The sequence below is a fragment of the Ixodes scapularis genome, unplaced genomic scaffold, assembly GCF_016920785.2.
Source record: "Ixodes scapularis isolate PalLabHiFi unplaced genomic scaffold, ASM1692078v2 PGA_scaffold2__306_contigs__length_199485367, whole genome shotgun sequence".
In the NCBI taxonomy this organism is placed as follows: domain Eukaryota; kingdom Metazoa; phylum Arthropoda; class Arachnida; order Ixodida; family Ixodidae; genus Ixodes; species Ixodes scapularis.
In genome coordinates, this window is record NW_024609857.1 from 6,193,626 (window position 1) to 6,208,922 (window position 15,297).

Consider the following 15,297-nt stretch of genomic DNA (forward strand, 5'->3'; position numbering starts at 1 on the left):
TGCGCAGGTAGGAGACTCCACAGCTTCGATGTACGCAACGGAAGCAGAAAGCGGTTCCAAGCGGTCGTGTCGTAACTCTCAGCCACTTTTTCCCCCCCAATCAGATCCACTTAGCTCGCCTCAAAGTTTAGTTCATTTACATATATAAATAAAGACGAATCGGCTTCTCTCGCCTTTTTCTCTCTCTCGTGAACGGAGGTCATTCTGGAGAACTCCGGGTAAGATGTATAAAACGAACGTAGATATCGCCAGGTGGCGGAGCAAACGATTTCTTTCATAGCGTACTCATACGGCGAATGTGTTCACTTCCGGTATTTACGGCGGCGTGTCGAGCAGCCGTGCAGCCGTCTGCTCTTCGCAGGCAAGGTTGCAGCAGCAGGCGCATAACCGGTGGCGTCGGCGCGTGCGTGGCATCGGGGGAAGTGTGTTTTGCGGGTCTCCGTGCAAGCCGAACGTAGGCGCGGCGGTCTACGCTCTTTCCGACTTGCAAGCGTTTTTCTGACCATCACCAAGTCATGGAGTTTTCGGCTTTAACCGAAGCCAACTTCCACTACCCGGTCTTGACGCTCGATAATCCCAAGAAGCAAGCGACGGTAAGCTATGCGAGTTGTTTGAGCACAACCTTATCCGCGCGATGGGTGATTGATTTCGTTTATGAATGGTAATGAAAGATTTCGATCTACTGTAGTGGTATGTCTAGGAGTTTTTTTTTTTTAAGTCCAACCTTCCCGCGCATGATGAGTGACTGATTTTGTTTATGAACGGCGATGGAAGCTTCCCTTAGTTAATAGCAAAAAATGTTTCGACATGTTTGGATGCGCTGAGCCTCTTTTAAGTTTTATATAATATAGAAGATGACCCTACAACAACAACAACAACAAAAAGACAGGATCTTTTTTATACCGCAAAAATAAACTACGTATCGTCGGACGCAAATTCTCAGCCATTTTCCTATTGAAAGTTTTAGGAAATCACTTGTAACTTCTTATTAAGATATCGGTGCGGGCCGAAACTTTAGAATCTGGTTCGTCCCTCTAGCCTTCCTACGTTTGGGTGGAGAATGAACGGGCGAATTTGCATAAATTATTTTTGCAATACATTTTTTTTTGGGAGGGGGGGGGGGGGAGGGTACATTCTGGACATCGGATTTTTTTATGTAGACAGAGAGAAAAAGAAAGATGGATAGACAATTTCGATGTTCCCGGCCAACGTGCTTCCTTAGTATGTCCTTTACATAGTTTTTCTTAATTGCGTGCAAATCAAACCGACAAAAACGACACGTCATATTGCGCACACTGATTGATTTTGAAAATCACACTGACAATCGTATTGTAAAAAACAAAAAAAAAAACAAAAAAAAAAAAACAGATTGACCGTGAAAAAAACATGTTTTTTTCACCTTGTAAGTGTGCAAGGGCTTGTCAAGCCATACATTACAACTTTCTTGCTGGGTCCCCCATCCTATATTCTTCTTCTTCTTCGTATTATTATTATTATTATTATTTATGCTATCTGAAAGGAAAATTACCGTGGTTTATGACTAGTCAGCGGTTTTGCTTCAAAGAAAAATTAAACCATATATATATAATTTCATTTAATTGATTTACACTCAGGGCCCGAAGGCATTACAGATGTGGGTGGGTTAATTATTCAAAAGCACAACGCTAACGAGGCCAAAATGCATTAATATCAATGAACAAGGCAAAAAACTACGTCACTACAAAAAAATTACATAAAAATGTAATTACAGTTTTAAAGTCAGCGCCGTCAGTTATTGAGACTATTTTGATGCAAGAAGGCGATTCCAATCAATGAACGCCTGGGGAAGAAAAAAAGAATAGCAAATAGAATTTTTACAATGGGGGTTATTCACTTTTAGTTGGTGATCTATGCGCGATAATATCTAAGATGTTAAATAACATTCTACGAAGTGCCGAGTTATAGTGAGAAATCCTGTGAAATAAACATAAATGATGTATATTTTTCTGCGAGAAGAGAGGCTTGAAGACTTGAACTAAGAGAAGTTATAAATTTTCTGTCAATTTAGAGCGAAATTTTATATACATAAAAAACAGTTTTGGCAACATACGTGTTTTTGTACACAAAAAAAAAAAAAAGTACATAGAATACCGCGCATCCGCCCATTGCACATTAAGCGCGCCTTACCAAATTTGTGAGATCTGAGAAATTACGCACAGTACATTTCTATGTAAAATCGATGACCGGACAAGTGCCCATCCCCCATTTTTTTGCGATTATCTCCAAAGTTTGAGAGGCGCTTGCCCGGTATTTTACGGTAAAACAAATACAATTCGAACCTCGTCTTCTGCCAAGTGGTGCCAGTTTTTTTCTAAAACGGTGACCCTTCGTTCGGCGGAAGCCAATTTCTTCTTTCTTCTTTAGATTTACGAACTTTTCTACTCTTGAAATGAGGGACTCTCATGAATCTGTAAAGTATCCAACTATTCAGAATTTATTTTTCAAAAAATATTAGACACTCCCATTAGGTTTATACTCATTTTCGGCTCAAGAATCGTAGTAAAAAAATTACGCCTCTTTGAAAAGCATTACTAATTTTCACCTTTAAATAGAGATTTAAGATCTATTTAAACGCATTTTACGATAGATATATGTTATTTTTTCAAGATGAATATGCTTCAGACGCCAAAAGCATCGCTCTTTCTTCCGGCAACTAAATCGTGTAATAACTACTTCGTGCGGCGTTTGAACAATGCGCAACACTTGCTTTTTTTTTTCTTTCTTCTTTTTTTTTTCTTGGGGGGGGGTGGGGGGGGGGGGGGTGGGGGGGGGGGGAGGGGGATGGGAATGGGGGAAAGGAAGGCTAGGGAGCAGGAAACAATTGGAAACTGGGCGGAATGCTGGAGCTGTTTCCGTCTCTCCTCTCCGGCAATTCATTTGCGGTATGCAGCCCGTCAAAACCAAAGCGGTCTGCAAACGAAATCGCTCCAGTTAGGTTAACTTAACCTTGAACCTTCCCCGCTTTTGTAACAGGCTATAAAGCAGCACCGAGTGGGAAGTTTACATAAACCTCATCATGAACTGCAGAGCTTTTGTTTCCCTTCCGAAAAAAAAAAAAAAAATACAGACCTGTCGTTTTTGGGCCAGTCTTCTCCCTATTAGCCATAGAGTGAAAAAGTACATGTACACTATTACTGGATCATTAAAAAAATACCGAGAAAAGAATTGGCAGTAAACATGCAAAAACAAACAGAAGAACAAACAGACTCGGCACTAAAACAGTTTACGTTCCTCGTAGAGGGTTTAGCGCGTTTGATGTAGCAGACGGAAGAGATGGTGCGCCCGACCGGGAAAACCTTTTTGTATACAACGAACGCGCTACAGATTAGTGCCAGAACTTGATGTTCGAGAAATTTACAAAAAGAAGTTTCTCGTAGTCTCACGACGAATAAAATTGAAAAATATATTTTTGGAGACCATGTGGTCTCCATATACAACGTTGGAGTTTATGTGGTGACTATCACGTCCGTGTCTCTGAACCTTTATGAGCAGGTCAGAAACAACCAGTACACAAAGAGGCGGGATTCGAACTGATGTTATGAGCACGCGTAGCCTAGTGCTTGCTTCGCCGCCTTTCGTATAGCGCACCCTCGGAGCGATGATTACGTGTTAACACATCCATCGAGCCAGCACATCCACCGAGCCATTACATCCATCGATGGATGTAATAGCACGGTGGATATACTAGCTCGTTGGATGTGTTGACATGTGTATGGATGTAGCTGCTCGATGGATGTAGTTGCTCGTTGGATGTAGTTGCTCGATGGACGTAATTGCTCATCCTTCCTGTCACGACTCGTGTCATTACATCCATCGTGCTAGCGCATCCATACAATCCAGGATGGCCGCCATTGGGCTTCTTGGGTTATTCATATTCTTATGCGGAGAGCAAATTCGTCTGCTTCTTTTTCAGAGGTTGTGCTGACGTCAGAAGGCCGAGCCCTGACTGGTTCTGAATGAAGGACAGTGGGTAGACTTCAAGGCAGCTTGCTTTGAGGTCTACACCTTCATTCAGAACCAATCAGAGCTCGGCCTTCTGACGTCAGCACAACCTCTGAAAAAGAAGCAGACGACTTGATCTCTGCACTGGTTCGGAACCCACAGGGAACAAACGGTAAGCCCCAGAACGGTAATATATCACAATGGAATTCTATAGGACATTCAGATTTTTTTCTTTCAAAGCGAAATAAAAGGTATGATTCTTTGTACCGTCCTAATTCTACACTAAAGTTTATATTTAGTTAGTTTTGAGGGAGAAAAAAGCAGTAACTAAAATTTGATCACCGTGGAAACAACAAACGAGCCTACGCTGCGCGCTCGACTTTGGAGACGCGGAGGACCACAGAAAGTGCATGACGCACAAAGGCTCCTTTTACTCGCTTTTGTACATTCATTATAGCGTATAACTCTTCAAAATAATGTGAACTACTATATAGCATAGTTATACAAAAAAAATAAACCTGCGTGATTGGTGGATGGAATGGCACGTTTTTGGACGAAACTGCTCGATGAATCTAATGAGACGATGGATGTAACGAATCGATGGATGTAATGACACGCTTTTGGACGAGGTTGCTCGATGGATGTGATGGCGCGGTGGACTAATGACACGATGGATGTAACGGCATGATGAATGTAATGGCACGTTGGATGAACTGGCCAAAAGTGGATGTAAGGGCACGATGGATATGCTGGCACTATGGATGTACGGGCACGATGGATGTAAAGGCACGGAATTGGACGTATTTGCTCGATGGATGTAATGGCACGATGGATGTGTTGGCCCCAAGCCCCCTCGAAGCTACTTGAGGCGCATCTTCGGCTGTTCTGCCAGTGCCACATTCCGGCCGATTCGTGCCCATTGACGCCCCACGACGTCCGAAGCAGCGTCTCGTGCCGAGCCAACGGCCAGGGGATGCTTGGCACAATGTCAAGGCCGCTCGCGAGCAAACACCGGCGAGCTTCGAGACCCTCACGGCCGCCTCTCCGATAAAGCTCTACGGCGTCCCGTTTGAGACATCCGATAGTGCTACCGTGCAATCGAGGGTGCCGTTAGAGTCCGATCTTATCGCCCGTCTCCTTACCTTCTACGCGCCATTTCAGAGGAAGGGTGGTTAAGGCGCGCTCAGCGCAGGTTGAGAATATTTACGCATCGCGAGAAGTCGGTCTGCTTTTGAAATTAAACGATACTGGTTCAACCTAAGTACTCCACTTGTTACAAAAAAAGTAACTACGTAGAAGTAACTCATTACTGGTAACGCATTACGTAGATGTCTGTGACCTCCTGACCGTCGTCAATCGCTTTTCTCATTAATAAGCGGATATCAGGTAGAACCAATGATCGGTGTGTTCTGACGGTGGGAATGACCAGGTTTGTGCATGGTTTGATATCGATGGTGCATCGTCCGGTTTTCGTGTTACGGTGTTATTCACCCGTGTGTCAGTCTATAATCGATTGTATGGGGGAACCTTATCACGGCCATGACCGATAGACCCCTCGTTACGCAATAGTTCGGGGATCACGCAGTGATTCCTGAGGACACCAATACAGGTTCACGCTCTGTAACAAATCCAGCTTTGACTTGTGCTCACCTGTGCGTCCTATCGCCGTGACCGCGGTTGACGCGGTACCACCAGAGAACGCCGCGTGAATTCCCCCTGGCCTTGAGGGCGTACCGTTTATTCCCGAAGCTAACATACAGAACTACATAGGCGTAGACTACGGGGGGGCATCGGGGCTCGTGGCCACCCTGGCGAGATCCAGGGGGGGGCTGAGCACCCCCCCCCCCCGGCCCATGATCCTTACCGAGCATACCGAGACGCCGTTCACGTGCCATGTAACGAGCTTCTAGTAGTGGCATCTAAACAAAATAACACCCACGTTGCCTTTATTGAAAAAATACATGGGAAATGAAATCCCAGCTTCAATCTCCAGTTCTGGCGAAAAGGTAACGCGGCATCGATCACTTTTACGTCCGCTTAGTCTGCTTCCTTAGCAGCCTGCCATCTTGCGATGTTCCACCAGAAAAAAAAAAAAAAAAGAACAAAAAAAAAAATGAACAAAACAACCGGAAGTCTATATAGAGGGCGCCTACTCCATCCGGAGCTGTTCAAAAAGTGCGTTCAGTAGCGACTCCGACGAAGTCGCTCTCGCTACCGGTCGCTACTAAAGATTTCAGATTTGTGCTCGCCGGCGCGTGCACCGTGGTATCGGCGATGAGCACGGGGCTACGCTCGCACGGTGATTGACATTGACACACAGCGGCGGACACATGGCGATATACATATGCTATAAAACGTACCCCCTAATATAAGCTAGCGATAATTGCCGGTGTAAAAAAAATTGCGCAGAAAAGCACCCCCCCCCCCCCCCCCCCCCCCGGAGAACTTCTCAGCCTGTCCCCCCCCGGAAAAATGGAAAGTCTACACCGCTGCAGAACTATACGACAAATCATCATCGCCGGGGTTGTACTTTTAATTCGTGGCTTCCACTGATGCCTCATCAGCGGCCGTTGTGGTTGCACTGCCACTGAACACGTATTCTGTAGCTTAACTTTCACGCCAACAAAGATGTTTTTCTTGACAAGAACAAATGGGAACGACCATCAGCATTGTGCGATGATGTCACGTACGAGCCATGTATAAAATCAGCACCTGGAGCTCACAGCCTCGGATTGTGAATTTGCGCGCCCTCGGTTGATGTTACCTTTATCCGCTTTTTCTCTTTCAATAAGTGCAGCGAGGCTGATTCTCAATAAGGAGTCAAGTAAAATAATCAAAAACAGAAAATTGCACGAAATTCTGGACAAGCAAAAATTGTTCCATGCTAGTTTCGAAAAAAAAAAAAAAGTAAGGGTATTTATGCAACTTTTAAGGTGAAACGCTGTGACAGCTGAGGTGTAACGTCGGAGCCGCTGAGGTGTCATTTCGGAGCAGACGGACTGAATGAACGGTAACAGGGCGAGCGCACGCCGTAGATTCCGCGTAGGCCATTTCGTATTAAACCGAGTAACACACCGTACGAAAATTTCATAGCGTTTTGGAACCAATGTATTAAGTAGAGAGCATTTCGTAAACCTGTTAAACAATATTATTGGACACACACTATAGTCAGATACTTCATAAGAACGACAATTCGAAAGGTGTGGGGGCGGGGGGGGGGGGGGGGGGGGGAGGGCGCGCACGAGAAAAGTTATGATGGAAAGGAGGTCGTTTCTCTCCACTTCAGCGTTCCTAGTTTTTCTTCTTTTCCCCCTCGTACTCAGTTCTTTCTTATGTTGTATCTGACTTATGACTGCTTTGCGGTAAATGAAGAACACTTTGAAAATAGAAGGCCCATATTTGAGATCAATCAATCAATCAATCAATCAGTCAATCAAGCAATCAGTCTTCATTCATCTTCAGTAAAACATTGAAAATGCTGCAGTCGCATATCTGGCTCCTTAGCCTATTTGGCTAGTTACGGATCCATATCTATATACACAAATAAGGAATATGGGTTTATCCGGGCAGGCATATGCTTGTGCCGCACAAAAAAAAAAAAAAGCCTAATTAATAATGTTTACTTTTCATAGCATTTGTAGATAGTGTTTTCTCGGTATAAATGATCTCGTTTCTTTTATTCTCGGATACTGTGTTGACCGTTTACCATATGCATTGTGGAGTACGAAACTGCATGTGTATGTGTATGCATGAAGCGTTCCAATGCAATGACATTAGACAAAAACTAACACCACCTTGTGGTCACTGAAGAACACTTGCAAAATCGTGCAGTCAAGTTGGCATTATTGCCCGCTGTCGTCATGTTCTACCAATCAGTATTAAGTCAAAACTTTACTACGCACTATTTGAGTCCAATTTAAATTACTGTAATCTTGTATGGGCTACAACAACTAAGAAAAACCTTCAAAATATACTATTATTGCAAAAAAAAGTTTTACGTTATATCGCGGGTGTCTCATATACAGACCATACAGAACCATTATTTTCTAGATATCAAATACTTCCCGTAGAACGCGTATATAATTATCGTTTACTCTGTACTCTTCGTTTCTCATCGCCAACGCTCATAGATTTTTTTTGTATTTTATTTCTGAACTTGAGAAACGTGAAAGTAATATAAACACACGCCGTGTCGACACTTGGCTCCTTCCTCGGTGCCGAACAAATTACAACCTCCGATCATTGCATTACAAAGTACCGTACGTGTTAAATGAATGTTTCACGAACTACATAAACATCTACACAATCGGCAAAAAAGACTTACGTACCTACTGTTTTAACTATTCATAGCTAATTTTGTTCTTCTGCTACTCGAATGTTATGTGACCTTGTTTTATTTTTCTTATCACCCTGGTAAAGCGTTTTATATGTTTGTTGTACGAGCTGCTGCCATGTATAAGGGGGACCCAGACCCAGTCAAGCTGCTTTTAGCAGCTTTTTGTCTGGGGACCCCTCCAGTACCTCTGGAAAAATAAAGTTTATTGTATTGTATTGTATTGTAAGTTTCAAACGGGTAGCTCCCCCTAATTTCACGATCGTACTTTCGCCGGCTTAACAACCACCTTTCCGGCGCAATTAGCGAAGACGCTTTGTTTTTATAGTTTCCATTGTCAGCAGTCTCGTGTTTATGCCTCTAGGTGCCGTCATGGTGTCAGGTGGCGGCCTATTGTCACGTGACGTATGAATGTCACGTGACATCATAGCGTCACGTGACATCATGACCACATGACTGACGGTGTCACCTGACATCATTAAGTCCCGTGGCGCGTCACTGTGCAACGTGACTCGACATGACAATGTCACTTCATGGTGTCAGCTGAGGCCATGTAACATAACAGGTGACGTGATGCGCGGCGTGACGCCAGAGTCGTGTCCAGCGACGTGACGTCAACGTGGAATATTTTGGCGGAGTACCGAAAATGGCCCGCGTCGATATAGAATGCGGTCGACGGCGCGAGACCCGCAAAGTGTCCCACTAACTGCTCACACAGTAAAAATTGCCAGTTTCCATCACTATCGTGGCAGCAGGCAGGGCAGCTGTTAACACAGAATTTATTGTGTGTTGCTTCGTAGTGATGGTGCAGTGGGTCTGAAAGACCCACTGCACCATCACTACGTTGACCCACTGCACCATCACTCGAACATTGTCGTGCCCAGTGGGTCTGAAAGAAATCCCCATTAGAGTGCTTGACAGGAAGTGGAACTAGAAGTTCGCGTCTCTTGCGGTCGCACACCCCATTTCCTACGAAGCATCTGCTTGTTTTCTCCCCTCCTACATACCCTCCCACCATATGTGTTAACGTCCTCGCTGACTTGTGAATACATTTCAAACCCACATTACCCGCGTAAACTGTTGGTTCAGCTAGGCTCAGCATCTGATTGACAGCTTCTCGGAACCAACAAGGCCGTTGAATTTAAATTTCTGCGTCGCATACTGGAGGTCCGCGCAGGGAAGATCGGAGGCGAGTACTGCGCCGGCTTGAACTCAAGTCCTCCCTAACTGCGCCGCCCTCTGGTGGGTGATGTCGGAAACCCAATACTATGAGACCCTGTTATTTTTGAGGTGGCGTTGTTCACAGCTGGAGGAGGTGCCGCGGTTTGAAACCGAGCGCTTCATCATTTTCTCCGTCTTTTTCTTTTTTTTTGGTAATTTTTATATGTCAGTTTTTCGTTCCTGTGTTGCAGAAAACTGCTCCAAGGTGCAGCCACATAAAGCCTTCCGCGCTAAAAAAGCGACGGCTCGCGACGCACTTTGCACGGGTTACATATTCGCAATACCTCCCGATTAGATAGGCTACCATTTCTCGCTACTGCGATAACACTAGATTAGAATGGAGGCTTCTGACCCAAGGCTGCCTCGCACCGAGGAAGAGGATAAAGGAAACGATAAGGACGCCGTCACAAGGTGCACGAACAACCAAGCGCTGTCCAACTGTGACACTGACCGAAGTCAACTGCCGGTTGTACCCTTTCGCTAGTTTTCTCCCAAAAAGTTTAACGCCACCGGTGAAAGCTTTCGTCGATTAAGAAAAAAAATGCGCAAAAGACGAGGACAGACAAGAGGGACGAATCCATCTGCATTCTCAGAAGCCCCGATACCGATCGCATCGCGATGTCCCCGTTGCATCAATTATTGGTCAGATGAACCTACGAGAAAGACGACCGGTATCGTGCTTCAGTCGGCCCGCAGTCTTTGTGGCAAAAGTTGACGACTTTTTGCCACTGATACCGCACGACCGTAGGGGCTCGATACCAATCGCCTTTCTTATTGGTTCACCGGACTTAAGGAAGACCAATGGTTAGCTGTGTAGCCAAACGTTCTACCGAGAATTTGGTTCACCGCAGCCTAGAATATTCGAAGCCGCTGCATTACCATTTCGACCATCGTCACAGTGAAATCGAGCACGGACAGATTGGACTCGATTGCTGCGTCAGGGTACGCCTCGTGTCCATGGTCAACGCGTGTCGAAGGACGTCCGGTGACAGTTGGGGCCCTCTGAATACCATGAAGTTACTGGAAGTAAAGAAAGCTGTTCACAGGCTTTGCTTGTTTGAGGCGGTGTGAGCCGTCGGAAGTCCTTACTGGGTCCCCGCTTGCCTTGCTGCTACGCTCGATGAAAAGTCAAAGCAATTCTATGGGTCATTTCCGTATGACGCAATCAGTCAAGCTGTTTGTTGTTTGCACCTCGTACACGGTCATTGGGTTTCTACGGAGAGACCGTTTGACTACCTGAATGTTAAATCTTTGAAGACTGTTCTCGTCTAGGGGTACAACGAACGTTCTCCCAGAACCCAGAGCACGATTCGTCGTTGGATGTTGTGAAGTTATGTAGCGAGTGAAATTTGAAATACCTCGAGATTGAGCTGTGCGCCTTTACGTCAAATTATTAGCGCTTCATTTATTGGGACGTTCGGTTAATTTTGACCGGGCATTCTGACCACCTCGTCCCTCTAGCACGAGGTCTCGTCGGCAGCTGCGCCGCCGGTGTAGAAAACGCTCATTTCTAACTGCGCCTTCTTTCTCACTTTAAAGTTAGAGACGTTATACTGGGTATTCAAAAGATAGTTTACAACGTTAAAATTACCCAATACAATAATGACACCATATAACACATCGAAATATTTTACAAGTACCTGCGATCCGCAGTAAAAGAACTGCAGCCGATCGGGGCAGATCATAGGGTTATTTTACTCTCTAACGTCTCCAGAAATGGCAAAACCAGCATCAAATAGTAGATTGCTGTTTTTTAAGGCAAATGGCATTGCAGGCAGCTATAGCTGTTGTAGGTCTTAAGGTGACACCTTTGCTAAAAGATTAGCACCCCATTCGCACGGCCAGAACAAAGGTACCTTTAACATAGGTCGCTTTGCAGTCTGCGAATCAGCCCGCGTTCCATGCGTCGCAGACAAGAGGGTCCCTGAACTAAAGGTTCCTTTATGATCATGTGAATGGGGTATTAGAAAGGCTTCTTTGCCAAGTGGCCGATAAGGAAGTTACAAACTTCCTTTTCGAGCACCCATCACCTTTCTTTTCTGTTTCGCACGCAGCAGACATGTGGACATGCCCCGTTTCATGCGACGCGAGAATACGGCTTGTCCGTACGGACTATTCCTTTCCAAAGGCACGTGGGGAGGGCAGACGCGGAAGAGGCCACGGGAGGGTCACGGTCTCGCTGAGGAAGCACAAACTCGACGGGCAATCATTTGGAAAACCTGCTTTCCCGCCTCGTGACCGACCGCCGAGTAGTTGGATCAAAGCTATAGGGGAGATATAGATACCTCCGGACATACTCGCTATTTTCGAGCCTTTATTTATTGTCTTCGTTGCCACACTTGCGTAGAAAGCGCTGTCGGTTAGAGACTGCCAGTCCGCTTCGTGGCATGCCGATGAGAGAGAACCTTGCGAGCAATTTGAAAGCTGCGAGAGAAGATACATTTGCGGACCTGAGCGAGAAGAGCCTTCGACGCGTGACACGCTGACGAGGTCATAAAACTGGTTGATTGTCATGCATACATCTGCCATTTAAATGCATTTAAAAGCTTTGTATCTACACCATGTCTCCTCCCTCCTCCCCCCCCCCCCTCCTTAAAGAAAAAAAAAGTACAGTGTTTTGTTTACCGAAAAAACAAATCTACACAGCGCTGTACGCTTACTGTCTAAATGTAGAGCAGCGGTCCGGACCAGGTGTCGAAGTTCCAAAACTAATGATTTTACCATTCAAAAGTTTCGAGATTTTCTTAAAATTTAAATAGGAAAATTAGGCCCGCTCTCGGGTGCCCAGTGCCATTCGAGGGCTCCTCGCCGGCCGCCATTTTTCCATTGAAAGTTTCAGAAAATTACTTATAACTTTTTAATAAGATGGTGGTTAGTTCGGAAACTTCGACATCCGGTTCGCACCTCAAACGCAATAATTACTTATGTTTGAAAAAAAAAAAAGTACATTTTTTTTAACTTTTGGGACCTGATACTATTTGAAATCGTTATTCTAAATACAATAATGCTCGTGAGAGTAATCGTGGTGGTAAAACATTTCGCCATCAGTTTGTTCATCAGAGATAAAATCAGAATACGTGGAACACGTTTCTCGGTCGTTATATCTCGATGAAGTCGTGTATGTACTGAGACTCAGTTCCCACGAGAGCGCCATTGGTCGTCGCTGTGGTCACGTGATGACTTATGTCAGCCAATGGGAGCGAGGCGCCTCCCTCGGGGCAGCCCTGCTGCTGTAGCGACCCCATTGTGCTGGCCTCCAAAGTTCGAGATGCACTAAGACAACAAAATCCGCTATGTTTTGCAGGTGAATTATCGTCCTCCGTGTTTCGTCTTTCTTTTTTTTTTTTTCTTTACAGCTCCCTATACTGTAATTTTCCCTTCAGAATAGCCTTAATCATCCATGTTTAGCACATGTTCGTTCCAAGTTTCGTTGAATATATGATAGTGGCGTAGCAAGGGGGGGGGGGGGGGGGGGGCGGCTTATGGGGCTTCAGGCCTTGCTTCCTCTCCGCCCCCCAAGTCATAAACATCCTAGCCACCTCAGTCTTCGCCCTTCCACCCCCCCTCTCCCGAAAAGAATTGCTGGCTACGCCACTGGTAAATGACATCTGCAGCATTGATTTCCGGATGTCCTTGTCTCAAGGCTACTCAGAAACTCGTGGTATTCGGCCGACGCGTTTTTCGCGAGCAGTGCGAAGTGTCTGCGCTGTGCGTACCGTTGCGAAGATCGTTCGAAGGCAAGATGCCAGTGGCCCTGACCGGTGCAGGGATGGACGGGTAAAACACGAAGCTATCTGCCGATGACCATGGGCCACTTTTTTCTGCACTGGTTGCAGTGTCCGTACCAGACCGAACGAAGTCGTGCTCTTTTTTTTATGACGGCATTTTTTTTTTTTTTTTTGCTTTTCTGGATGATGTGGCCTTAGCGATATCATTCAGAAATGCGCGAATTCCAGCCTTGACGGGGAGGGGGAAAGAATCGTATGAAATCGAAGTAATTGAACCTCAGTTACAAAACTAACCATAAATCTGTGGTCATGGTTGAAAAAACCCCGAGACTGCGGGTAAACGACACAACACTAAAAGGTCTCGGGTTTTTTTCAACCATGTGCAATGTACACCAGCTCGTTTGCGCCCTTACTTTTTGTTCATCTGTGGTCACACTGCTACTACATCATTCGAAAGACAGTGTGCAGACACTGGCTCAGGCAGGCACGTAGCCAGGGGGGAGGGGCCCATGGGGCCCGCCCCCCCCCCCCCCCCCCCCCCCCGAAATCTTCCATTTTGCTGGGACCTCCTCTTCCCCCTCCCCCTCATACAGCAATTTGTCATGGGCGGGCCACCCCGAAACAAAAACCTGGCTACGTGCCTGGTCTGAGGTCTTTGTCTGACGGTCACATTGATCATACAATAACTGTCTGCAGATTCTGTCATCATGTCTGGAGTGAACGCTATCTTTTGTATAATGTATGGGCAGTGTGACTTGTACTTCAGCTAGAGCAAAACCAGGGTCCTGTCGTTTAGAAAACTGAGAAGGACTTCTCGGTCAGGAGAACGTCAGACATCTCCAACTTTCTTGGACATAAACGCCCCGGCATGCACCAAAAAATGAGAATGCGAACTTAACGACAGTAAACATCGCAAGGCTCCCGGAAATATTTTGAGATGGCAGTCATAAAATATGCATAAAATATAAATAAGCAGTAATTAAACTTAAACTCACCGGCTCTCGATCTTTTGTTGGTTCTTTGTATTGAATCCTACGGGCTATGTTCAGAATATTATAAATTTCTGCTTTTCTTAATGAGTTATTGTGACGTTCCCAAGGATTGTAATTTCTTGGATATCACAGGACGCAAATCATTTACAATTTTGATCCTTCATTGAAAACCTTTTATTCCACGGAATGACTCAGAAAGATGGCCATGCTGCGTAATATAAAAAAAACAACAACTGAGCTATAGAGAGTGCGACACAGCAATAGAAGGAACATGCGATCTCCGGGTTTTTCGTTTTTATCTCATATCTGAAAAACGTGCAATGAGAATGGTAGTGTGGCGAAACGGCTCGTGTTGCCTTATCTATGCTAACGTCGAGCAGTGTACAATTCAAAAACATCCCCGTGCACCTACCTTTCCGCAGAGCACTCGGAGAGCCAGTCATTCGTATCAAGCTGGAGGGAGCTTAGAATGCGGGGTCGAAGAAGAGTTTTTACCAAAGTCCGCGATATAACACTGAGCATGACGTTTTCCTTGTGAACGTCGAATGTCAAGCTCAGTGTCTTATTATACGTTTAATCTTTAAGGTTGTAACGTGCTTTTAACTTCGACGTTCACCTGGCTACCTGTGTTTATATCACAATGATAGGCTCTTTAAGCGCGGTAAAATATACATACGGAGATTTTAGAGTGTATTTATCCGAAGTGTTGTGCGGTAATCAATCGATCTATGATTGGCACTGCTTTAGGCCCTGAACTGTATCGCGACTTTGATCACCGTTCCATTCTCGGTCCCGGCCGGATTTCCTCAGGTGGAGAACATCGTGCGTCCCCTGGTCCTCTCCGCGCACACCATCTGCAAAATCCGGGATGTGTTCCTGTCAGAAATCCAGCTGGGCCTCGAGAAGAATCCCAAGCGGCAGTCGTCGCTGCAGATGGAAAACACCTACCTGCCGGAGCTGCCGGACGGAACAGGTAAGCGCGCTCGAAGCCTATACTTTTCACGTAAGGATATCTGTACGCCTCAAATTATGGTGCCTTGAA

At 45.5% G+C, this 15,297-nt stretch overlaps 1 protein-coding gene across 2 annotated transcripts in view; it reads left to right on the top strand.

Annotated features, from left to right (window-relative positions):
• The first annotated feature begins 323 nt into the window (after positions 1–323).
• Positions 324–15,297, top strand: part of LOC115319083 (hexokinase-2) — a 34,489-nt gene continuing 19,515 nt past the window's right edge. Inside the window, exons 1-2 of one of the 2 annotated variants that reach the window (XM_040212763.3) lie at positions 324–593; positions 15,066–15,228. In XM_040212763.3, coding sequence (XP_040068697.2) covers positions 516–593; positions 15,066–15,228 — 241 coding nt within the window. In that variant the 5' untranslated portion in view covers positions 324–515. Of the gene's footprint in view, positions 594–14,826; positions 14,917–15,065; positions 15,229–15,297 lie in introns of those variants that run through there. The other variant, XM_040212764.3, reaches the window with a different exon arrangement.